Here is a 25852-nt window from a genome sequence, read left to right as displayed (position 1 = left end):
TGTCTCGTAACATCGTCCTCTCATTCACAGCATGAGGCCAGCCGCCACTTTCCAACCCCAGCGTGACAGCCTGTCCTGACATTTCTGAGCATTTGTAAACATCTGTTTTGAACAACATCGCAGCACAAAACTTAACTTGTGTAACCTGGCTGTGGGCTTGGCCCTTTGTCAAGCCTACCCAGCATTCAGAGGGCTTTACAGAGAGATACACACAGCCTCGGAACTAACTGAATTTTAATGAGAGGAGGTCATTTTTCCCCTGGAAGAATGCTGTGCTAGAGAAATATTTCGAAACTCCCCTAAATCAATTCCTGTGACATAGTATGCGATGGGAAGCCACCCTTTTCATAAGACACCACTCATGCTCCACTTTGCTTGTGACCCCTGTCTACCTCCAAGTTAAGTAATTTCAGCTTCCAAAACAAAAATCTATTCAAGTTTGGTTTGTCCTCATGAAGATTCAGACAAGCACATGATATGAACTCTCTTAACTTTCAGCTCTCACTGAACCATGTTGAAACAAAGACAGCGTAGGCCCTAAGCCCTCCAAACACTGCCATTCCCAGTTAACTGGGTCATTCCAAGTTCCCAGCACAAACTACAAGCTTGTAACAGCCACAAAACTCCACAGCACTAGAAAACACCTAAAACGTACTATTAGTTCCTTGAGGTTTGTAAACCTGTTACCTACAGGAGCTACAAAAGCTTCAGTCTCATTGTAACTGATGCAGGGCCCAGAAATTAGGACCTTTCTAGAAATATGTGCTTTTTAAATGATTCACGTCTCTTTCCCATTGCCCCAAACCAAGGTTGTCTTCATACATACTTTCTGCTTACAGCTGCAGATTGCAGGGGGGGGGGGAACTGAAGGAAATTAGGTTACTGAGAAATGAAGGAAATTAGGTTACAGTCTGCTGCCTTCATGAAACCTTTTAATTACATTCAATTTATAGCTATTGGCATCTTGATGTTTTTGTGTGTGCATGTTGAAATATCTTGCTTGCTAGGCAGACAAGGCAAAAAAGGAAAAATAAACTAAAAGCATATTTTGAAGGGGAGGCTTTTGTATTCTGATAAATTGTCCTCTTCTGCTATAATAATTGTTCTGGGCTTCTCTGTGTCTGCAATCATCTAGCACATGTATATTGCAATCAGTGCCAGCACCATGGAAACAGCCTCCTTAGCTGTTGGCTAAGAGGAGCACTGGGTCCGTTTGTCCTAAGAATCTGCTCTAATCAAGGCCACTTCATTACAAGTGATGGCACTAATGCCTGACCGCCTGTGAAAGGCTGATAGTGGAATTGGCAAAGCTTTGCCAGCTGCAAAAATGTATGCTCTTGTTGTTTAGTAGGGTGGCTGTGAAGTCTTGTTTCCAGCTGACAATTAAAGCCAGCCTGTTTGGAGATATGTCAAGCTTTTGGGACAGTAAAGAAAACCTCAGGACTTCAGTCCTATTCATCTTCTGGTGTGCATAGTTTCATATCAACAGCAGAAAGCCCATAAATTAACTACCATGGAGGATCCCATTACAGTTTAATGAGAAATGCAGAATGCAGAGAAACAGAATATGCAATTCCACCCTGGAGCCCTTTTTACCAGGCTACTTCATAGGTGGGTTTTCTGTTGGTTTGTTAGGAGTGGTTTGGTTTGGTTTTATAACAATGGCGGATGTGCCTTTTCAAATGGCTAAAAGAGATCAATAAAAATGCAAGCTTCTTACCGAGCTTGGCTAAGACTCTGATTTCTTTAAGAGGACCTACTATGTGTACAGGGCCAGGTTTCCAGTAAAGTTCTCTGCTTTATATAACAAATCTGCTGAAATGCAGCATTCAGTCTGGTTACTGATCTTCTTTGGAAGCACATCCAACACTTAGGAAAAACAACTTCAGTGCCCATTAGAGCCAGCTTTTACTTTCCTCTTTAATTGTTAATCTTCCCAGCAAATGTCTATTAATTTAATGCAGTTAGAGATACAGTCATAACCCTCTTCCAGCTGAGTTCTGGTGATGTTGGGTCAATACATTTTTGAACTGTTTACAGCAGACGACCTTCCAAATGGAAGTAACATTAAACAGCCGTAGGACTTTCTTTCCAAGTCACAGATACCACAGTGTTGACTAGAACTGACTTCACTGAACCATAATTATTCATATTGTTGCAAGAACCTTGCATGCAGTGCTCAATTTGCTCCATGAGGCGCACTCAACTCCAGCTCCAAACAAATGCAATAAACTAATGAAGGATGAGCTGCAAAACTTAATGGACCTAATTCTGCATCCACCTACAACAGCTTTGCTCCAATGACTTCAGTAGTGTTACTTTTGATTTATATTTATATTTTATATATTTAGTTTCTTGTGCAAATGAGAATCCAATGTTCCTGGACACATACAGGCAAAAGAATAGACAGGATCTCTGAAACGGCAGCTTGACTGAGGTTTATTGTGACGTTCACATCTCAATCCAGCTGCTAAACTATGGAAAGAATCACAGATCTCCATCTCCCCCATATCTGATTAAACTCCTGTACCTGGCTGTCTCTGTCACAACCCGGAATAGCAAATGCTCAGAGTTATATTCCACAGACAAAGAACTGTTTACAGAAACTACTGGGCCAATCATTTCAAACTTCTAATAGTACTAAGAGAATGCCGCTCTCTGCTTGTGGACAGTTTGTGCCTGGAAAAAGAGGTTGCACTTTGTTGAAATTCTTCATGAATTATTCACCCAGCTTTACTTAGCTTTTTCCTATGCAACAGCTGGGGGTGGGAAGGGAGGTACCCATTCAGTCTGATGATGAGACAGCTTTGTTGCATCTTAGGGCACGAGATCAGGGATCAATGCCATGCACATGGAAGAGGTAGCACCTCTCCCTAGCCAGGCCTTATAGCCTTGAGAGGATTCTGATTTTAAGAGAAGCCACTCGACCAACTGGCCCAGACAGCCAGTTTATAGGCTTTACATTACTGAACTCTGCTTAAATATTGCATTCAGCCTAGCTGCTGAGTTTCAAATGCATGCAATGCTTGAGGAAGATCCCCCAGTGCCAGTTAAATCCCGATTTTACCTTCCACAGGATCATATGAATGTGAAAGCCAGATTCAGAGGCAGCTTAATTTAAAAAAAAAACAAAAAAAAAACAACCCTCTAAGGGCCAGATTTATCAGTGTCACTCTGTTGGAATCAGCTAATTTACCCAGCTGAGGATCTGGCCCACAATTCTGATCACTCTTAAAATAGACATTACATCCAATAAATCGAGAGTAGGACATTATTTAACAATAAGGCTAAAAAAAACAAAAACCATCCAACAATCCCCAATCCCCAGCAATGAGCTTTATACACCATTCATCAACCAGAACAGCAACTCAAAGGCTTTGTACATATTCCTCTCACCCATGGGCCACTGCTTACATCCGTGTCTTACCTCAAAGACTTCCTCATCCAGTATCCTGGTTCCAAACACAATGATGCCGTTGACGTCAATGATGGGGTGGTCGCTTCGGTCCAAGAACTTAGTTACCTTCTTTTTACAGTCCAGAATCAAAGTGACGTTTTTCTTCTGTACACTGATGGCTATTCTGTGCCACCTGTGAAATAACACAGCCCGCGAGCTAGTTAAACAGAGCCTTCTGCTTTCATTAAATGAGCCAACAGTTTATAACAACTAGTTTGATCATGAAAGGATGTTGATATAAAACTACGGGCCAATCATTGTCCCCAATCAGGGTGAAATTCACTGATGGGCAGAGGGCCAGTAAAAGGCCATGCATCACTTAAATCCCCAAAAGACAGGAATTCACACGGCTGGGGCAACAGGGAGGACCACTTGGCTCCTAATCCATCAGAGTGGGAATCTCCCTTGCACAGTTGTGGAGTGCATTGGGGGGAGAAGTGGCCCTGGTGGAGCCCCAATTTTCCCCTCATCCCCCTCTTCTATCCTCCTTAAGCCCAACACTAGATGATTTACATGGACCTTAAGTGTCACACAGGTTTGTTTAAGCCCTTTGCACAGGGAGAATGTCATCCCTGTAGCCACAAGTCCCCACTGACTTGAAGTGCCTAATATTTCACTAATGTTCAAGGGTTTTTTGCATACCTGTTATTTATATGGCAGAATGGAAGAGCTCAGTTAGCAGAGACAGAGCACTGGTAAAATATATGTATATATATATATATATATATATAGCACACACATCTTATACACACTTAGGTGTTCATATAGGTACTCATATAGACTGATGATTGCTTTTATCGTGCACCCCACATTCTCAATACACGACGCTGCACTTACTTGCCATCTGAGAGGTTAATGCCTCGAAAGAGAGGATAGTCTTCTGGGCCTGGCTTCCCGGTATGGTCTTCGTACAGGAATACAGGAGATCTACCCATCTCCATGCCGATCTGCTGGATCCCTTGCTCATTGTAAATGGAGATCAAGAAGGACTGACCTCCTTTCTTGGCTTTTACAGTGGACAGAATGGAGAAGTCCTCAGGAAAGGCCGAAGCTGAAGTGGAAAGGCAAAGGAGTTAGTTGTTCTTTTGGATGTGATGGTGTGCCCACAATTCATACCCCCTACAACCTGGTGAACAGAGGAGAAACCACCAGCGATTGCTCCTCCTTCCAGATTTGTCCATATTAGCAATCCCCAAACTGCTGCCCATGGCAGAGAGGTATGTCAGTGCTACCTGTGGATGGGGACAACGCATCCTATAGGAATGTGACCTCCAGCCTCCATTACCACTAATAAGACACTTAAATAAATGGCAAAGTGTTGTGTACGGATACCACCAGGATTCTAACTCGATAATGAAGGAGTACAATGGCTTCAGACAACATGGAGCTTCAAAGATTCTTGCGGGGGGGCCCGCTCTGAAGGCTCAACTGCTCTACCCAGTCACACAGCTCATTGTGATGAGGAGCCCTTATGTGATTAAGCTAGGGTGACCAGACAGCAAGTGTGAAAAATCTGGACGGGAGTAATAGGCGCCTATATAAGACAAAGCCCCAAATACCGGGACTGTCCCTATAAAATCGGGACATCTGGTCCCCTTAGATTAAGCCCAGGGAGAAGACAGCAGAAAATTTGATGAAAAGCAGCTCCCATGGAAAAGAGTCATCTATTCTAAGGGCTCAGTCAGTCTTCCAGTTCAGCAGTCAACCTTACTAGGGATCATTCATTAACGATCAATGAGCCCTTTTTGGCCTCTACCATTCAAACTACAGCCACACCACATTCAAACTCCCATGCTAAGTAGAGGAGGGCCTCGATGTTGTTGGATGGGAGACCTCCAGTGGGAGACTAAGGTGTTGCTGCTGCGAGTGATGGGTGTAAATCTGTAGCTTTTATGCCACTTAGTTCCATGTTAGGCCCTGGAACTTCTTGGGAGACAAGATATGCTGTGCCATAGGATCCAGAGGTTGTCTAGAGACGTTCGAAACTCAGGGATTATTTTTATAAAATGTCCCCTGTTAAGTAGACACATGCAACATATTAGGTGCGTTGTTGTTTTGCTGGGGCTTTTTAAATCAGTTTTTGTCTATTTAGGCAAGAACAGAGCATTCTGTGGCTTTGGCTCACCGCGTTAGCATGGGCAGCAAAAATTTAAAAGCAAAAATAAATCCAACAATAAAATGGAGACTTTGGTTTGACTGAGCTTTGAAAAGCGAGGGGCAAAGATGGCTTCTCATGCCAATTGTCCACAGGGATACCGTGGCCCATGTCCTCCTGCACATGGGGATTAAAGTGTGATTACAGGCAGGAAAGCAAGCACAATGATATTGTGGGATCCCATCTTTATTCTTGCAAAGCCCATGTTGTAATTAAGCCCTAGAAACAGGGCTTCAGTGGGACTGGAGTGGTACATAGACTTGATCCAGTCATTTGGACAGGGGTGTGTGTGTTCCATCCTCAGAGACTGCAGATCAATTTAACCCAAGGCTGCAAGGCAGCACATGGGAGTTTTCTAACTGCCAGAGATGTATACGCCTTATGGCATCTGAAATCCCAATTGGTTTGGTTTCCTGCCTCTCCCTCCATCAGCAGCACTGCAGATTCTAGAGATGAATCCAAATTGCAAAACCCACGTCCACCTCCGAAAATTAATTCCTCCAATATGTAGGGGGCGTTGCTAACTGAAGGAGGGGTTGTGTCACTTCTTCCGATTATTATCGAGATGGGGCTGCTGAAATGTGTGTACTTCTGTCATCTTAACATGTTGTATTCTAACAATATAACAACACTTGCAAGGGTATCTGTCCCTCGGGCTAAAGCCTTCAAAGAAGGACGTAATTGTCCTCTTGCTCCTATCCACTGAGGAAATCTTAAGTGAAGGAGTGCCAGAATGGAACAGGGTGTTGCTGTGATGTGTCGTGTGTGTGACGTGAACATCTCTGTGTAGTGCCTGGCAGTGTCTGAGGAAGTAATAGCCCTGTGGCTAATTTTTTAAGCTGTAAATTCACAGCCATCTAAACCACAAAAAATGTTAACCCAAGTGTCCAGCAGCTTCACACAAGTTTCCCTCCCCACCGTAGGCTTTTCTTAAAGGATGCCCCAGGGCTGAATGAGGGATTTGACCTAGTTAGGCTACAGTGGGCCGTATTCAAAGTGTGGGGAGTGTATCAGACCACAGCAGGGCTTGTTGAGCGCAGAGGCAAGGAAGTCATAAGAGAAAAGAACGAGGAGTACTTGTGGCACCTTGGAGACTAACAAATTTATTTGAGCATAAATGTGTTAGTTTCTAAGGTGCCACAAGTACTCCTCGTTCTTTTTGCTGATAATGACTAACAGGGCCACCACTCTGAAACCTGTCATAAGAGAAAGAGACACTCAGATAATTTTCTCCACTGTCCTGGGGAATTTGCATCTGCCAGTTCCTTTGCATCAAACTCCTTTCATTCATTCATTTTCATTTCCTTTAGCACCTAACCCCCACTCTAGGTGCTCAGCCATAATCAGAGTACAAAAGAGTAAGTAGAAAGCCACCAAATCCACAAAGAACAGCCTGTAACAAAGGAAAACAATTACTGTCCTGCAAGGTATGAAATGAAATTCAGCCCCCAGGCAGAGGTCTACCCCCTGCACTTAAATGGTCCTGTTCAGCACAGGAGTGTCACCAAGTCCACCCTGCTGGTGTCTTCACTGGAACAAGGGCAGTTTATTCCAGCTGAGGATCTGGCTCAGCTCAGGAACATCAATCCTTCTGGTAATACCGCTGCAAGTGGATACCACTGATCAGAATCTTGAAAAGAAACTCAACAAAGAATATGGGGCCAGATCCTCACCTGATGTAAAGGGGTGCAGTGGCATTGAAATCAAGGGTGTTGCACCCAAATTACACCAGCTGTGGATATGGACCAGGAGATAGTTTTCCCTAAAAGTACCTAGCTGTAGATAGGAAGTTGTTTCCCTGCACTGTTACGCTGGTTTTATGCCAGCCTAACCTCACTGACTTTAGTGAAATTACACTAATGTAAAACCACTGTTACAGAGTGGAGAACCAAGCCCAGTGCTTGATCTCAGTTCCCACACTTACGTTAGCTAAGACATGGTCCCAGAAATGAAGGTATGTGATAACTGTCCCTTCCCTAGGATGACTTATGCTGTCCCTTTCCTTCTGCCTGTATACTCCTATCACTGCTGTTTCAAATCAAATGCAGACATGTTCCTGCTTACAATTATGGAGAACAATTTGGGGTCTTTTATGTAAAATATGTCACATCCAAAATGATCCATAAAAATGGAGAATTTCATTATGAATCCTCCGTACAGAACTTTTCAACCTCAATGACTTGCCAACTCATTAAAAAGCTGCTTTTAATTTACTTTGTATTATTATGATTATTATTAAAATGTCTCCATGGCAATGTGGGTTTCTCAGCTCAAATAACCATCATTGATAAATTATGGTTGACATGACTCTGTTATTGCTCTGTTACCCTGGCAAAGTAACAATGCATTTACTGTCATGGTTAGAAATGATCCAGGCTACCCAATGATATGTGGAGGGGGTTACGTTCAGAATGCAATAAAACTAATAACAAAATAACACATAGGGCGTGATCCAAATTCTATTGCAATAAATGGAAAGACATGCCTTGACTTCAATAGGCTCTGGGACACGCCTTTATACACCATTCTACATTTTCAGCAATGCTCATGCTGAAAGGTGTTGAGCACCCATCTCTCCAATAAAGGGAATTACACCAGTAATGAATTTTGCCCATTTTATCAATATCCCCTCAAGGCTGAGTGCCACTCTAGCTCAGACCATTATAAATTGCTTTTGGCAGCACGCCAAAACTAAGTATTAATGTCCCCATTTTACAGATTTCAGACCACCCAAGGCAAACGAAGGTAACCGTTTTCTAAGTAAACGGGTCCCACTCTCTCAAATTATTGTCCAACCGCCCTTAGGTGATACGGTCACCTGATCCCACTGCCCTGTAAGAATCATTGACCCAATGAAAGCAGGATGGAAAAATGAACGTCCCTCAGCCCCAAAAGACCTAAAACCCAATGGCTGGACAGCATCAGCAGACACCTATCCCTCATAGGCACCTTCCCTCATAACGTGCTGGATTTGGCACAGGACAGAACATGATGGGGATGCACACATGGTAGCCTGTGTGCTGTCCAAGCAACCGCATGAGAACGAACCGTTGTACAGATGGGGCAATGTCCATTGAAATATCCCTGATCTTCAACAGCTCTTTTCAAAGGCCATTGAAGGGGGAAGGAGTGGGGGATGGGCACAAGTGAGGCACAGATTATTCCTCTGCACTCAGCCATCTCCGGGCTGGAACAATTAGTTTCCAGCAAGTAGTTCGGCGACGGCCTCTTCGGCATGCTCTGGCATTTCACTTTCCGGGACCAGAACAGATCCACATTCCACCACGGCAGCCTGGCGTTTGGAACAAGGCATAATAGGTCTGTGAATGCCTGTTAGGGTACTTTGCCTCCACCTAACATCCATGTCCCCTGATCCCATATGGCTGTCCCTTAACACTGGTGCATGAGCACTGAAAAGAAACAGAGTGGCTGTAAACACTAAACACTGGAGATTCCTTCCTTTCTTCCCCTCCCTCTCCCTCACGATAGCTGTGTCAAATGCAGTCCGATAACGAAGAAAAATATCTTTTTACAACCACCAGACTCGAGCCTGTGGAGTTGGACTGGGTTCTTTCCTTCTCAGAAGTCATGGTCAGTAATTAAGGCCAAAGTAGACCTTTAAGTGACAACTGTTCAATCTCATAGTCTTCTAAATATAGCCTTGGTGATACCTGGGAAGTTCCCCAAGGAGTTTGCAGAGGTGTAACTAACTGGATCCTAGTAAAGAACTCTGCTGATTAACCTGGAAGGAAGGAAAACATGGAATCATAGAATACCAGGATTGGAAGGGACCTCAGGAGGTCATCTAGTCCAACCCCCTGCTCAAAATAGGACCAATCCCCAATTTTCTGCCCTAGATCCCTAACTGGCCCCCTCAAGGATTGAACTCAAAACCCTGGGTTTAGCAGGCCAATGCTCAAACCACTGAGCTATCCCTCCCCCCAACTGAGCTATCCCTCCCTCCACTTGCTCACTTTCTCTTAGCCCTGCTGGCTCTGTGGGGCTTAACAGATTAAAAAGCAGGCCGAACTTATTCTGTGTCGCCAAAATCAGCAGATCCAACTCTGGATACCCCCAAGTACCAGATCTGTTGCATAAGAAGATACCATTTCTCTCATCACCTTTCAGAGTAGAATGGTTCTTTAAAGGCCCAATTTAATCCTTTGCTATTAGTGCGTCTGAGGGGACCCTGGATTTTTCTGGTGTGGTTCATTTTCCTCCTAGAGGAAATGTCCTGGCTATCATCTAGGGTGTTTCACCCTTAAATATATGTGCACAAATAATGCAGAGAATGTTAAGTTTGCAACAGGAATGCAAATTACTGCATTTTTGTTGCTGCTGTTGAAAGACTATGTCTCCCTCTGTCTTTCTTGCACTCGCATGAGGTTGGAAGAAAAATGGTTTTGCAAGGAAGTTGAAGAATTTATTTAGGGAGCTGGGGAAAGATCACCTCAGCAGATCTCCTCGCTCTTGTGGGTTTAAAAGCACAAATGCACTTTAAAAAATAAATCTGCTTTGTTGGCTGTAACTACAGACGCAGAATGGAAAGCCCATAAAATTACCGGCTTAAAAAAACACAAACTTCTAATTAGCACAAAATATTACCTGTTTGCCTAGAGCCCTTTAGAGCGGAAGGGGAAAGCTATGTTTTAAAGGTTTTTACCCACACCCACCCATTTAGTAACATGAAATCACAAAAGCCTCATTTCCCATGGTAAATTGCTCTACAATTACTTCATTGTCTTTATATTTCCTCTCACTCATTTGCTGGGGGCACCTAAAGTCATATCTAGTTATGGGGCTGATTTGAGACAACTCCTAGATCAGAGGGAAGATGCTGGCATGGAGTCATGGTGCTCTGGAACAGTATCCAGGAGACCCAGTTCTTAACCTCTCTTTCCCTGCAACAGACAAAAGGAAGCCTTTGGAGAGAGAGATGGGGATGTTAGTATGTCCTTGAGTGGGAGCCAGCCCTTCAAGTGACTGAAGAGCTGCATTGGTGGATGCCAAGGAAATACCCTCCAGGTCTTATCAGCTAAGAAGGATGGTGGATGAAAAACAAGAATGAGAGGAGGGTAGGTGAAAAGGATTATAGTGTGGTGGGGAAATATAGAGGACTCCACCAGGATATCAAAATCTCTCCTTAGGACAAGAGAAAATTGTATTAACAGGCCAGGAATTGCATTATTCAATCCCTTTGCTGCATTGGCCATGTGCATTCACTGCCCAGAAGATCCCGTTCACCTGCTTAAGCCCAGAGTCTCTGAAAGTGCCACTTGAATTGCACAGCATGAAAACCTATGAAAGCCAAAACCCACTGTGCAGGGGTTAGAGCAAGCTATTATGCACACTAGAAAAGTGTCCTTTGAATGTGGCTCTTGGATACAATGTCCACAGCTAGAGAAAACATTTTACATTATTCCAGACTGGCGATGACATTGCATTTCTTGGCTTGAAAATATTTAGGCTTGGAAGAATTAGATTTTATCAGTAAATGTCGATAAACTTCCATTCCACCATACACATGCAAACCGATGAAAAAGTATTTCCATCAATAATCGAAATTTACAGATAGGCAAAGTAACAAAAATACTGCTTGAGAACTTATGAGGGTTTGTTTTAAGGATATTAACTTTGTATATTTTGACATTGTGTTTTAATGGTTATACAGCTTTAACTTTTTTAATGTCAATGTCTACTCTTATTAAATAATTTATGGTCTGACCTCCCCGCTCCCTGTCCCCATTGGCCCTACAACTCTGAAAATTTAAGTCAACACAAATTGGAAAAAATGCTTTAAAATAAACATCCACCAAAATTATTTTTAAAAAAATCAAATTCTGATAAGCCCCAAAATATCCATAGAGCCCTTCTTTAGCTTTTACTCGTTCCTTATTCAGGAAAACGTTCCACTGACTTCAGTGGGACTTTCCATGAGTAACAGCTAAGTAGCAATTGAGTGAAGGACTTCTGGATATGTTCCACAGCAATTAAAGAGGGCAAGGCCAATATCCCCACATTCAGCCACTCACCACAATATTGTTATGAAGACAGGAGTACAGAGGCATGAGCGGATGGAATGATTACAGTGAGGTTCGAAGGGGAATAACTCAGATGCAGTCAGCAAGGTCTTTTCATCAATGGATAGTGTTTCTCTTTTAACAAGAGCTTAATAGAAGCAATAAGGATTCTTTGGAAGCTTTAAGAAGCAATAAGAAGCTTTGGATCAGACCTTAGGTAAACAGAACAGCTCCCCATTGCTGACCCTGGGTGTAGACTCCAACCCCTAAAAGACATCCTCTGCCCTCTTTCCGGTACCCAGGCACTTTTTGCTCCCCAGTTCTTGTGCAAGACAAGGTGGAAGTTAAACTCCAGTTAATCCCTTATTCACCAGTGAGCCCTGCATTCTGTCATATGAGAATAATAACAGAATTCCCAATATCATTTTAGAGTTTGCTATCAAGCAAATCCAGCTCTACAGGACATGAGTGACAGTCACACCAATAGGACTGGCTTGCATTTAGACCAGTGAAATATTGGGTGTGATAGAACTAGCATCTTCATTTAAAAGGACTGGTAGTGGCATCCCATGTTGCCATTGATTTAGCTAGTGGATTTTGTATCAAATCTTTTACAAACTTTTTGAAGGATGTATGTATCGGTCTCCTTGGATTAAGGATTCCACTGCATATGTGCATGCTCCCACACAGACACACTTTCCCTCCTACTCGTTGTTAGGCCTTATGCAAGGAAGATGTATTTCTCAGTGGATGATTGCGTTAATGTTCATGCTGCTATTTATCCCATCTGCCGCTGAAATCCACATGACACCCTTTATACAAGCCAAGATAAACACAGCGGGCTAAATTGATCCCTGGCAATTCCAGATTCAACCTCTGACATGAATGAGAATTTGGTCGGAGTAAGGACTCAGTAAAACCGGAGAAAAGGCTTCACTATACAGAAGACGACTGATCCAGCAGTTAGGCTGCTAGCCTGGGGCTCAGGATGTCAGGAATCAGGACCTGCAGCAGAGCCAGTCTCTGGGCAACCTGAGGAGCACAGCTGTGTAGGCTGCCCAATTGGCTACCCCACCTGACTTGTTGGAGGAGGCAGCAGACCAACTCTCAAGCCCAGCACCAGTTCAGCAGCTGCTCAAAGCATCTGCCCATGGCTGTGATAACTCCTGTGCCTGCTTGTTCCCAGCTTTGTTCCAGTCCTGCTCCTGCCTTGTCACTCCATGTAACCCAGATCTGACCCTGAGCTCCAATTCCTGACCACTGACTTTGGCACTCACCCTTGGTTCTGACAACTGGCCTCTGACTCCACTTCTGACCCTGGGCTCCAACTCCTGGCTACCAGTTCTTGCTCTGACCATCAGGCATGACTCCTGCTCCAACCACTGTGCGTACCATGCACGTCCCGGACACAGGAGACATGAGTTCAATTCCCTGATTCATCACAGACTTCCTATATGAACTTAAGAAGTTGTAGGCACTTGCTCTCTCTGTGCCTCCATTTCCCATGTGTAGAATGTGGATACTAGCACTTCCCTCACTCGTGTGGGTGTTGTGGGGATAAATACACTCACGGCTGTGAGGCACTCAGATACTACAGGAAATTGGGCCATATAAGTACTTTAGCTTGACAGTTTCGGCCCTAATTCATTAGCCCATTTTTCTTTAAAGCAAAGACCACATGCTCTCAGATTACAGAAATTTTTGTTTTTGAAATGTAATGAATGCTTCATCACCTAATGCAAAATTTAAAATGTGTCAGAAGTGTAGCTGGTTTTTAATGAGCACCCTGCTACTCACTGGATTTATGGGGGGTAATGCTGTTTTCTTTCTATAAGAAGATTCTGATTAAAATTTAAACATTTCTTCCAATAGGAACTGGGACTCACGGGGGGGTATTCTGATTTAATGTTTGCACCTTCCAAGTCTCTATTCACAACTGGATACCACCCTGAGATAATGAGAAACACCAGCTTGTTAACGGAGATGGGAACAGATGTAATTAGCCCATGTTTGCATGTTCGCTGGATAATGTACCACCCCTGTTCAGATGAAGTGAGGAAAAAATGAGTGTAGTTATTTTAACATTATTAGATGATTAGACAGTCTGTATCTCCCCAAAATAGTAGACTATTTCCCTTCCAAACACACACAAAATGAAAAAACCATGCATTGTTTCAAGTGCAATTACAGAACATGGGGGAAAAGATCAGATAGTTTTGTAGGCAGTCCCAAATCAAAAGGTTACACTTACCAGGATATAACTGCTTTGTTGGTGCACTGAGCTGAGCATCTTTTGTTACTCGAAAAGCAACATCTGCACCTTTTGAAGATCTTCTGCTTGTGCAAAAACCTGTTGTTTTAGTGATACCATCAGGTAAATTATGAAAATCTAATACCTTCAAGAGATCTGCAGGTTCAGCTGCAAGAAAAGAGGAGAAACCAGAATTAGCAGGCAAAAGTATCCGTGTTTGCAAAGATCCATTATAATAATACTAATCATCAATAATCGTTTTAAACCACAACAGATTTTTTTCTAATAATTGTATAGCAAATACATTGCTAATGCTATCTGCAAAATTAGAATAACAAGCTGCTGGTTTGAGATGCTAATTCACTGCAGAGAGGAATAGTTTAGGCATTTATTATACATGTATAAGAATAGCATCTACATTCACACTAGTTAGGATAATGGGCTTATCAATAATCAGGCTTCAGTGTATTAACTGGTCGTGGTAGAAAGAGTTCTGGTCAGGTACTGTAGAACCTAAAGAGCTGTCTGCACTGTACGTCTGTGGTATCACTCGAATGCATATTCTGTGCATCTTCAAATCTGGAGACAGACCGCTCCCAATGTCAGCTTGAAGCTGGATGCCAAATGCCTGGAGTGGTCTCCACAGCCTTGGTCCAACTGAGTGACTCATCCCTCCAGGGCTAACTCCTCTCTGGTTCCTCTCTCTCCTTGCCAAAACCTCCGCCCTCCCCTCCAGTGATAGAGCACAGGGACCCCCAGAGATTCCAGCCATCACTCTCTCTCCTAGAATGATGTATTTGTCTTCCCACTGTTATGACTTAGCACCCAACAAAACCAGCATAAGAATGGCCACACTAGGTCCACCTAGCCAGTATCGTGTCTTCCGATGGTAGCAGTCAATGCCAGGTGCCCCAGAAGGAATGAACAGAACAGGTCATCATCAAGTGATTCTTTCCCGGTCGCTCATTCCCAGCTTCTGGCAAACAGAGGCCAGGGACACCATCCCTGCCCATCCTGGCTAATAGCCATTGATTGGCCTATCCTCCATGAAGTTATCTAGTTATTTTTGAACACTGCTATAGTCTTGCAAATGTAGCCTGAAAACGTCTACAGGTGCTACTGTACTGAGCACAATCACGTTCATTTAGCGAGAATTGTGACACTGGAGCTGTGCACATTTCTGTAACAATTTAAACCAGGCAACACTCATGGAGTTTTAGATTAGGTTAAGAAACCTGAAACTCAAGCCAGGTTTGTCCAGACCTGCAAAGCTTTTGGTTTTGAGTTAGTCAGGTCAGGCAAAACTTGGTTTCAGATGAAGTTTTTGGTTAACTTTTGTTAAACTGAAATATGTGCACACAGTGTTTTGACAACCTTCTAGTGGTCTTTTTAAGTATAGTACAAGAAATGCTTGTTGGACTACATCACCCAGAATCCTTACCCAGGAGTTGGGTGTGTCTAGATTTTATAGCGTGAAAAAGACATGCTGTATCGTCAGCAGCAAATCTCAGGTTCTTGATCCTTTGTTATAAGCTAATAAAAATCCTCTATGTGTACAAGCGTACTGCAAGCTTTGGTTCAAAGAAACTCAGGGATGAAAACCTCGCCAAGTAAAGACGGCTTGCAGAAAGCAATGCAAAGTGAAAGCACAATGGGTGGAAATTTCAAATGTGCACAACACCAGCCTACTTCCACGCCAGCTGAAGTCAATGGCATGACTCTCCTTGCTTTCAATGAGAGCAGACAGGCGAATGCTGAGTGCTCTTGAAAATCCTGTCCCATGCTTTGTACAGCTCCAAAGGAACCTCCAGACAGTGGGTTTTGAGTAGTAGTAGCAATAGTGAACATTTTCGATGTCTGAAGGCAATGGAATTTCAGCCTTGTGTCTGACCACACACTTAAGTCAAGAACACCATAAAATTCGCTCTCTTAATCAGGTCTCACCACAGGCCCTACAGTAACGACATGCCCTGACCTCTGTACATCAATCCCCTCTGGCTACTATTATACAATTATTGTAATTAATAGAAAGGACCTGAGCATTACAAGACAAGGAATGTCCAATTACTGTCTATGCTGGAAAAGCTCATTTCTTGCTTCTCTCCCCCAGCATGGAGCCTGCCACTTCAATTGTGAATTCAGAGAAAGCTATGCAGTTCAGGCAGGGAAGGCAGACTGCAGCAGGTGCGCATACCGCACAAAAAGCATAAACGACAGTGGGATAAAGGCTTTCTCATTTCCAGATAAAACAGTCTGGAGCACAATCTTCAGTGGAATTCACTGCCTATAGTCTTGTGTGCAATAATGCATCAGAATAAGCAATGGAATCATTCCTGCTAACAACATGAAGCAAAAGGTGTAATGCCCCAGCAGGCCTTTTTACCATATCTCATTAGGATCACATCCTTCTTAGCATTTGCTTTAGCTAAAAATCTTGAAAAAAATCGCTAATGGAAGGATTCTATATTACACTCAGAGCTATCAGTCCTTGCTAATTGGGGGTCAGTTTGCATCCAGATGTTAAATCTCTAAAACACCAGTGACATAGCATGCCTGGCACATACCATTAACTGGCTAATCCGGCATGTTTCCCATCAGCAGCAGAGATGGCATTTCCAAAGCAAACTGGATTCACCAAAACAGACCATAAACATTTACAATAAATTGTCATGAATTTTGACCCAATACTCTGAGCCAAGAGCTGTCAAAAAGATGAACCACCCACCTCAGCAAAGATTTGGCAATACCCAGAGCAATCTCTGCTTGACAGCCTTATTTAGCCTTGCCAAGACAGTATATTTCAATTTTATTCTCATAGCAAATTATTTTCCCAGAGGAAATATTTTATTCAACCCTCAAGGACGCAACCAAATATCAGCTAGCTCGCTTGATATTGACATCTTAAGCAATGACCTCTAGCAAACTGGCACCCAGCATCCACAGACATTTTGAAACAGTGTTGCAGTGTGATATATGTGGCTAAGAGTGCCAACTTGTTATCAGCTCAGGGAAGGATCCAATGATAATACAATTACTACCAGCAGCCTGATGTAAGATAGCTCCTTTTCTGGAAGAAGACAGATCTCCCAACATTAGAGACACGGAGAAATAAAGTATGGGAAATACTTTCAAAGGGGGGAAAAGGGAGGGAGAGAGAGAGAGAGAAAAAAAACGCACCTTATACCAAGATCAAGCCTATTTTATAATCTGTGGTTACCACTTTGAGAATTTGAACAAAATAAATACACAGATAAATGATAAGAGATTGACAAAGAAGTCTTTTAAATGGAACATATACCAGTTATGAATGAATAAGATAAGCTAATACTTACAGACTACATAAATTGTTAAATCATTTTTTCATTCCCAGACAGAAATTAGACCCCCATGTTTCTGGTATCAGAGGTTATACATATAAATTATGTCCATGCTTCAGAGCAGTACACAAGATGAAAATGACAAATAAATAGAAAACCCCCACACCCTCTTCCTCCTTTCAGAAATAAATAAATTACAGGGGGTTGGGTGGAAATCACATATTATTTGAAGCTTACATTTATAAGTCATTTATAAAGGGTTAATTCATGATTACATTTTCAAAAATCATTTTATCAACTGTTATAGATTTATAGAGTCCAACCAGTTGCTTATAACATACAGGTAGCCTATAACACCAACTTTATCTACCAGTCTATAACACCTTCTCTACTGATGTGCTTATACCCATCTGTATAACACACCCTACTCCTGCCTGAAGTATGCTTGTTAATATCTAGTAATCATTTATTAATTCTGAATAAAACTATTGACAAATAGACCCTTAATGTACAGTACACTAGAAAAAAAACCCTTTTCAGGGTTTTCACCACCTGAAAATATTATTCCACCAGTTTCTGCTGTATCCAAGCCTGGAATGCCATGAAAGCATCTAGATAAAACTCTGAGGAGTACTCAACAAAATGCCTAAATTAGACCGAGGGATGAGCAATGGTGGGAGGTACCTTACACTGTTTCAGAATACTGACATTTACCATTAGGGGACCATCTTCATTAAGCCCAGAAATATTCTGAACCATCCATGAGTTCCTAGTATTTTTGAGGATGTAAAAGAGAAGAGCCTAAAAAAAAAAAAAACACCACAGAAAAGCACATCTACGCTGTGTAATGTTCCTTGCAGTAGAGAAGAGGTAGCACTTGGCTGTAATGAATACAAAGTGGATTCTTTTTTGAGGCTGCTGGACACCCAGACATACCCTGTGGCTCTTTCTGCTTCTTTACTAACTTCCCAGACTGACTAGGGAAAACAATTTGTGTGCTGCGCTGCCCAGGAAAGACAGCAGCAGAGGGGCTGATATATCATCCACAACAGATATGAAATAGCTGCAAAATAATGGATACTCTAAAAGGCCATCTGGAGCAAGTGTAAATATCTTTAAAAGGTGCCATTACCTCCAATGAGAACAAGTCATCTCCAGGAGCCGAACTGGAAACAGGAGGTTTCCACTGTGATTTTTTAATTAATCCACTGGCCTAAGTTGATTGGTTTCCTGCTAGGAACAATTCAGTCTGCAGTCATTTCTTAATCAAACAGCAACCAACGTTTCAAGTAACACTGATTTCTGTGATATATCAGCCAGTTTGGTGACTTGAATATTACGGCAAATGGAAAGTGCAAAACTGACAATTAACACCTTTTCCCCGCTGTGTACATTTTCAAAGGGACTCATATGTGGCAATCCCAGGGTTTGAATATAGCATATCAGGTTCTCCAGTGTGCACAAAAAGGTGATTGGCTCAGATCAATATCTACTTTTCTATCCTCATCTGTAAAATGGAGATGCTAAAACTGACCTGCCTCAAAAGGCTGTTGTGAGGCTCAAATCATTTATGTTCGCAAGGCCCTAAGTGCCAATCATTATGCATATAAATTGTGAAGGAGACTTGCTGTGCCAGAGAACATTGCACCAATCATTCTTGCTAATGCTATGGGTTGTTAAAGGAGCTTCTAGTGGCTGCAATGCTCCAGGCATGGTACAGACCCATAGGGAGAAGCAGACCCTCCTCTAAAAGATTCCAGTCGAAGTAGAAAAGACAGACCAAGGGTGAGAAAAAGGCAGGATTAAGCCCACTTCACAGTTGGGGGATGGACGTGGAAAATGAAGTGACTTGCCAAGGTTGTACAAGGAGTCTTTAGCACTCAGATCTCCCAGTCCAGAACTTTAACCATAAGACCATCCTTCCTTTCAATTGCCTTTAAAAATGACACTACCAACGAGAAGCGGTGTCTGGAGTAAATGAAAGGTTCTATAACCAGCCATCACGATTGCTTTCATCAAAAGTTCATGCTTGCGGCCTATTTGCTAGGAGTGCATGCACCGACATGATTTTTCATCAGCTGGAAGGCATTCAAGGATATCTGGACCATTACTAGATAAAATTAAATATAACAAGAAAGCAAGGCAATGGGCACCGTCCAAGTTAAACATGACATGTGCCTTTAACATGCTAATCAAAAATGGATTTCCTTTGAAACAGGGACCATGAAAATTCCCTTTGACTGATTGTTGAATACCACCATTCTGGGATGAATTAACTATACACAGACATCTGTTCATCATTCGATGAGAACGTCAAAGTCCCGCAGTAGTTAATGAGCTCTACATTATTGTGTTATTATGTGTGTTACAGAAGTAAGACTCCAACCAAGATGAAGACCTCCATTGTACTAGATGCTGTATATAAATTGAGCGACAGAGAGTACCTGCACCAACACCAAAGGTAAAATCAAGCCCATGATCTTTTAGTAGGGCATATTTCCTATATAGGACGAAGACTCTTACAAGAATTACTGTATGGTTTAAACATGCCTCTCCTTGCACCCATAAAGCCTACGGTACCATCTTACATCCTAGGTAGCTTCCTAAGGATGTCACTGTACACTATCTTTGTTCCCTAGGTTACTATGTAAGAGAGGCAGCAGAACCCATAATGGGCACCTATGATCTTCTATTTCTGGTGAAATCTTATTAGTTTGGGGGTCTGAGTTACTATGTGGAATTGCTGGCCATAGGGGAGAGGTGGATCCTTCACAATTCATGTGGGCACCAGGGGAAATCATTTTGGTGCCAGGTCTGGGATCCCTGCTGATGGGCCAGAGATCTATGATCCTATGATCTTCCTGTAATGAAGATACTGTCTCTCCATAGGAGTTAAAAAAATATTAAAGGGGCAAGACTGAACAATATTAGATATGAAAGGTCAGAACTATTCCTAGGATAGCACTACTCCGCTCTTAGAAACAAACTGATTTATTTTATTTTTTAATATCTTGTCTTTTTATTACAAACAACAGCGTGAGGGTGTTTTGCACCATGCAGAAGGAGTCAGTGAAAAGAGAAAAAAAGTTACCCATTGTATTTTCAGGTTCAAAGTACATGGTGTGACTAAAAATAATGGAACAAAATCACCTTTGGTGTAATTCCACTGACTCCAATAGTTACACCAGGGTCCAGAGATGTATGGTGATTGGAACCATATCACTCAATGCAATTCTGTTGCAGTTCACTTTGTTCTTGGTTCTAATATCTGAAAGCAGCACACAGAGGACGAAATTCATGCCATGTTGAGGGGCAGCACAAGGGCCTATGGACCACTTGCATGTCACTCAATCCCTTGATATAAGGCTTAAGTGGTATATAAGCCTAATGCTACCTCTCTGCACAGGGGTGATTTTCACCCAGACACAGCGTCCTTCAACATCAGCGAACCAATAATTTTATTTCACTGGGCTTTTGGGGCCCACTGTAAACAAAACTGAGAAACCCAGAAGCATGGCAAAATCTGCGATGGAACCAGAGGCAGAAGGATGGTGACTGGACTGAATCAAAACTGACTTGATAGTGTATTTCTTATGTTTGTGGCACTGAGATTGGCCTTGATTTTCGAAGTGAATTAGCTACTGTCTTCTAAATGGTCTCTTTTTTTTTGCTTGCTTCTTCATGAATAACATTACTATGCAACATTAAACACAAGATCATCCTTTCCATCAAGATGCAGCAAGACTGGCCAACAAAACTGACAACCGAGCTTTGGTCCTAAAATCTACCCGTTTTCACAAGTACTTTAAAAGGGCGGTAAACATACCCAGATCAGGCAAGAGGATTCAAAGAGCAGAAATATATCCAGCTTCTTTGCGCTCTTAAATCAGTGTAAATCAGGAGTAACTCTACTGAATGCTGAGGGAGTTACACTGGCTTTGGTTTAAAAACAGGCGTGAATGAGAGAAGATGCATCCGATGAAGCGAGCTGTAGCTCACGAAAGCTCATGCTCAGATAAATTGGTTAGTCTCTAAGGTGCCACAAGTGCTCCTTTTCTTATTGTTATAATTATTACTTTGTATTATGGTAGCGTCTTTCAGGGTCCAGCTGAGATCAGGGCCCCATTGTACAAGATGCTGTAGAGACAGTCCTGCACCAAAGAGCTTCTAGAGGGGGCAGACAAAGGACGTATTATTTCCCTATTTTTACCTGTGGGGAAATCAGGCAAAGAGAGACTGCGTGACTTGCCCAAGTTCACACTGTGACAGAGGTAGGAATAAAACAACTTTCCCAGGTCCCAGGCCAGGGCCTTAACCACAAGGCCAACCTTCCTGAGTTAATTACCTGCTAAACCTGGGGTTAGAAGGAGCTACTATTAAATTAGTTAAATCCACTCTTCGGGCTGCAGACACACAAATGCACACAATGCCCTTTTAAACAAGATTATTTAAGAAAATCAAGCAGTGTTGATGCCAAACATTATGGGAGCGGAGTCCTTTGACTTCTGGGCCGGTGGTCGGAACACAGACTCCAGCCAAAATGCAAGCGGTTTGCATTACCTGCCCCACCCCGGTGGACAGTAATCCCCTGTAATACTGCAAAACCACCAGATGCAACTTGGTAGCGGTGCTTCAAGGCTGATCACAAAAGAGCCTATAATGAACTATAAAGGAAACCAAAGTATCATTCGAAGTCTGAAGGTGAAAATTGGAACATTATGAATTCACACGACTGGATGTAAACACCATGCCCAACACATTTGGGTTGTTAATACCAACCTTTCCCTCTCCTTGACTGTACTGTAAATATAATTTTAGGCAGGGAAAATGTAATTCTGATCCTTCTGGACATATGCAATAACAAGGGATTTTTTCATTGGCATTACACATTGGAAGTCAAGGAGCAAAATATAGACTAAAACTCTAACAGAACCCTGGTTTAGCTATGACAGTGAATGCCATTCAGTTAGCTGCACACACCTAGCTGAGCTCAGATAATTGCAGGCCTGTGCATGTAACAAGGGGACAAGGAGTAAGATATTAACAATAAATTAAATGCTGATGATTCTACTCTGAGCCTGAACCTAGGAAATTATTATTATTTATTTCTATTGCAGTAGCACTTAGGAGCCCCAGTCACGGACTTCTTTGTGCCAGGTGCTATACATACACAGAACAAAAAGACAGTTCTTGCCCCAGGCAGCTTACAATCTAAAAATCAGTACATTTAGATTTGAAGTCAGTGGGAGCTTTGCCGAAGTAAGAACCGAGGAAAAGCTGTGTTAGGACTTCAAGATTTGATCCAAAGGCTTTCATCGCTGCTCATTTATCGCGAGAGACATAGACGCTAGTGATCTGCAGTCTAGGTTTGGCTAATGACCACACAGTCTGGATGCTGATCCAATCTATCCAGCTCTCTTGGGTCCCTGCAAATCTGTGCTGGAAATCTTGAGAGAAAAGACCTTCCTAATCCTAGGACACCTTTACAGTTTCCCCGCTTCCACCAAACTTTTTGGGCCCAGACACAGCCTAGAAGCACAATTGCCGTTTGTGTACATGAAAAATAATAGGGGTAAATAGTCATTGAAATGCATGTTGGTTCTCAAAACAGGTTCAGTTCAAGTTCGGGGGGAAGCCTGAATGAGCCCACAGATTCTAATTTCATCCACCCATCTCAGCTAGACACAGCTCTCTCTCTAGGCATGGTCCTGATCTCCCATACATCAGTGAAAGCACTCCTGATTTATGTTAGTCTAACTGAGATCAGAACTGGACTGTCCGATTTATGTCTTTATTTGTGGAAGCATCTTATCTTATGCCCCATTTCGCTTGTAATAATCCCTCTTCTCACTGCATTTGAAGAAACTGTGTGGCATTTTTTGGTATTTGTATGCTCTCTAAAACTGGTGTTTCAACTAAGAAATGTCATCCCATCAAGCCCAAATTTGTATGGACATTTCCCAGTTCTTTTTATGTCTCTGACCATCAACACTGCAGTGCCTGTAGCCAATAGCTGGAGAAAGTGAGATTAGCAAATCAGAATCAGTTTGGAAACAGAGGTAAATGTAATTTTCACAGGACACTATGGGAGTTAAACTCTATTGAAATTCAGTGGGAGATGGGCCCTAGAGCCCTTTGAAACTCCCAGCAAACAATATTTTTACCTGTAATATTTGTTATTACTTAAAGCTATGAACTTTGACGGGCCTTTTTACCAAGTGCTAGAACACATAAATCACTTATAAACTACTTATAGGGAGCTGAGTCCACTGTCTGAAAAATGACAAATCTACCAGTAACAAACCAGTATACAATTCTCTCTCCCTTTATTTTTCTAGGCATTGAATTCAGATACATAATGCCCCCAGATGCCTATCCCCCAAGGAAAGCAATTATATCTGAGACTCATGACTGAATTTAACACTTAAATTATTGTCGCTCTGAGATGCTACTGATTGACGTAATTTCCAGTTGCTTTTTCATTGCTTTACATGGTGCCATTTACTGGCACTGGCTTTTTCCTTTTCCTTGTTTTCCACTCAAACCCTACCTATAGTCACCCCTATGAATCAGTTTTCCTGTATAAACTGCACTGCAGCAGCATACAATACCAGTAAGGCCAACCCCAGGTGCTCAAAAATCATGAATCCCCCAAACAATCCTGAGATTATTTTTAAATCCCAGGATTTTTAAGCCCATCGTAATGCATTCTGGGCGGTTTATTTGCCTTCTTGAACTTTTAGGGGTCACATTTTCAAACTTTTCTCCATCCATGAGGGCTAGAAAGTTACTTTTTCTTTTTTAATGAAAGCTGAGATGAGCACATGACTCCAGGAGCAGGGGCTTTAAGAAAAAACACCAAATCTCATGAGACTCGGGATACAATCACAAGAGCTGGCAATACCACAATCATGACCTGCATCTAAACAGTCTCAGTTCTATAAGGAACTCTTAAAATAATTTCAGGCTAATTTAATTTCTGAAATAAAACAGTGCCCATTTAGCAACAGAGAAGAGCTGAGACTCTCACTGGGATTCCCTGAGTACTCACAGCTACTAGCAATTTACCCACGCTGAGACGCTAGCTGCTTACAAACAGGGCACAAAGGGAGTGTTTAGTAAAAGACAAACTATATTTCTGTTTAAAAAAAAGTGACACATCTGGAAAACCTATCCCAGTGTGCACTTATAAACTGTCGAGTTCATTTCATTGATTGTGAAAGGTGCTGGCTTGACATTCTGGGAGATCAAAGCCATCTGTTTAAAAACATTTGCAGTAATGAAAGCAACAGGACAAGCTTGCAGTGCCCTGCTGCCTACCTTCAGGGCTGGCCTGGAAGGACTATCTGTCTGGTTCATGAGACAGTTCAGTCTTCCTGTCCCAGTCTTTCAGCTGAGTTTGCCAGCCACGTTGCCAATTAATGCCAACTATACTTTGTTGTTGGGTTTTGGTTGGGGTTTTTTTTTTGGAAGAGAGGGGGAGTCCATTGGGAACACCCATGAAATCTTGGCCTTCCTAAAATTCTCATCTCTTGTTTAATACCATTCTGATTCTAATGTATGCAGATCGTTCGTTCTGCACTGTTTGATGGCATCTAGTGTGGGTTATTTCCAGGACTAACCTGTGCATTTTAAACACATGCCAACCAAAGAATGAAACAGAGCTTTGTTTTTCCAAACAGTTAAAAAGAAACCCACAGAGGCATGAGAGGGTGGAGTTCTGGTCTGTTCCAACCTGAATCCTTGCCTGAAAGTTCCAGACAAGTGTTTCTCAGCCAGTGGGTTATGATCCCGGGGGCGGGGGCGGGGGTGTCATTAAAGGCAATCGGAGAGACGCCGGAGTCATGGGGCATTGAAAATTTTATTACAATCTAAAGAAGATCATATCACACCCCCCCCATCACTCCCCGCACATCTTTACCTTGCAAGGTCAAGTATGCTGTCAGCCCCTCAAAAAACACACCCAAATCAATTATATAGGCTTAGCGTTGAGACATTTTTCACTCTTACTTTTTACAGTAAATATCAAGGGGTCGTGAAAAATGTTGTTTTCAAATAACGGGTCACCAAACTGCAGAGATTGAGAAACAATGCTCAGCCTAGACCAAGGCGTCCTTTACTTTCCAACAGCTGCAGGATATCCAAAAAAATGTCTCTGGGACTGACTTTATCATCGTAAATAAAATAATAATAATAATAAATGATAGTAAAGAAGAAGAAAGAAGAATTACTTTGAATTTATATAGCTCCTTCCATCCAAGTGTCTCAAGCTTTAGAAAGGTGGCTAAGCATTATTACTCCCATTTTACAGATAGGGAGAACAAGTACAGAGAGGTTAGGTGACTTGCCCAAGGTTACTTAGTGAGTCAGTGGCAAAGTAAGGAAAATAATCTAGGTCTCCCAGCCCACTGTTCCAACAGTTTGCTAAGTGTGATGTTGCTATGCTTGGAAGCATATACTCATATTTGTATCATCTGGAACAGCTTTCCTCTGTCTCTCTGCCTCAGCAGCTCTCCATCTCATTTCAGATCTTATTTGGAGACACATCTTTTCTCCTTTGCAGATGCCTCCTAAATCATAACAAATAGCTGTGGGACAGAGAAATTAACATTTTGCATGTGTCATTTAAAGCAGGGACTTGGGGGGAAACAG

The 25852-nt window shown here is 42.3% G+C and overlaps 1 protein-coding gene across 3 annotated transcripts in view; it reads right to left on the bottom strand.

Annotated features, from left to right (window-relative positions):
• The window catches only part of COL5A1 (collagen type V alpha 1 chain), a 252466-nt gene that overhangs the window by 181531 nt on the left and 45083 nt on the right, over positions 1–25852 (bottom strand). For all 3 annotated transcript variants that reach the window (XM_048822900.2, XM_048822901.2, XM_075120566.1), the window contains exons 2-4: positions 13884–14051; positions 4295–4508; positions 3428–3590 (exon numbers count right to left, since the gene is read on the bottom strand). In XM_048822900.2, coding sequence (XP_048678857.1) covers positions 3428–3590; positions 4295–4508; positions 13884–14051 — 545 coding nt within the window. The remainder of the gene's footprint in view (positions 1–3427; positions 3591–4294; positions 4509–13883; positions 14052–25852) is intronic.

This window comes from Caretta caretta, chromosome 16 (genome assembly GCF_965140235.1).
Source record: "Caretta caretta isolate rCarCar2 chromosome 16, rCarCar1.hap1, whole genome shotgun sequence".
Taxonomy (NCBI): domain Eukaryota; kingdom Metazoa; phylum Chordata; order Testudines; family Cheloniidae; genus Caretta; species Caretta caretta.
This window is presented reverse-complemented; position numbering and strand designations above follow the sequence as displayed.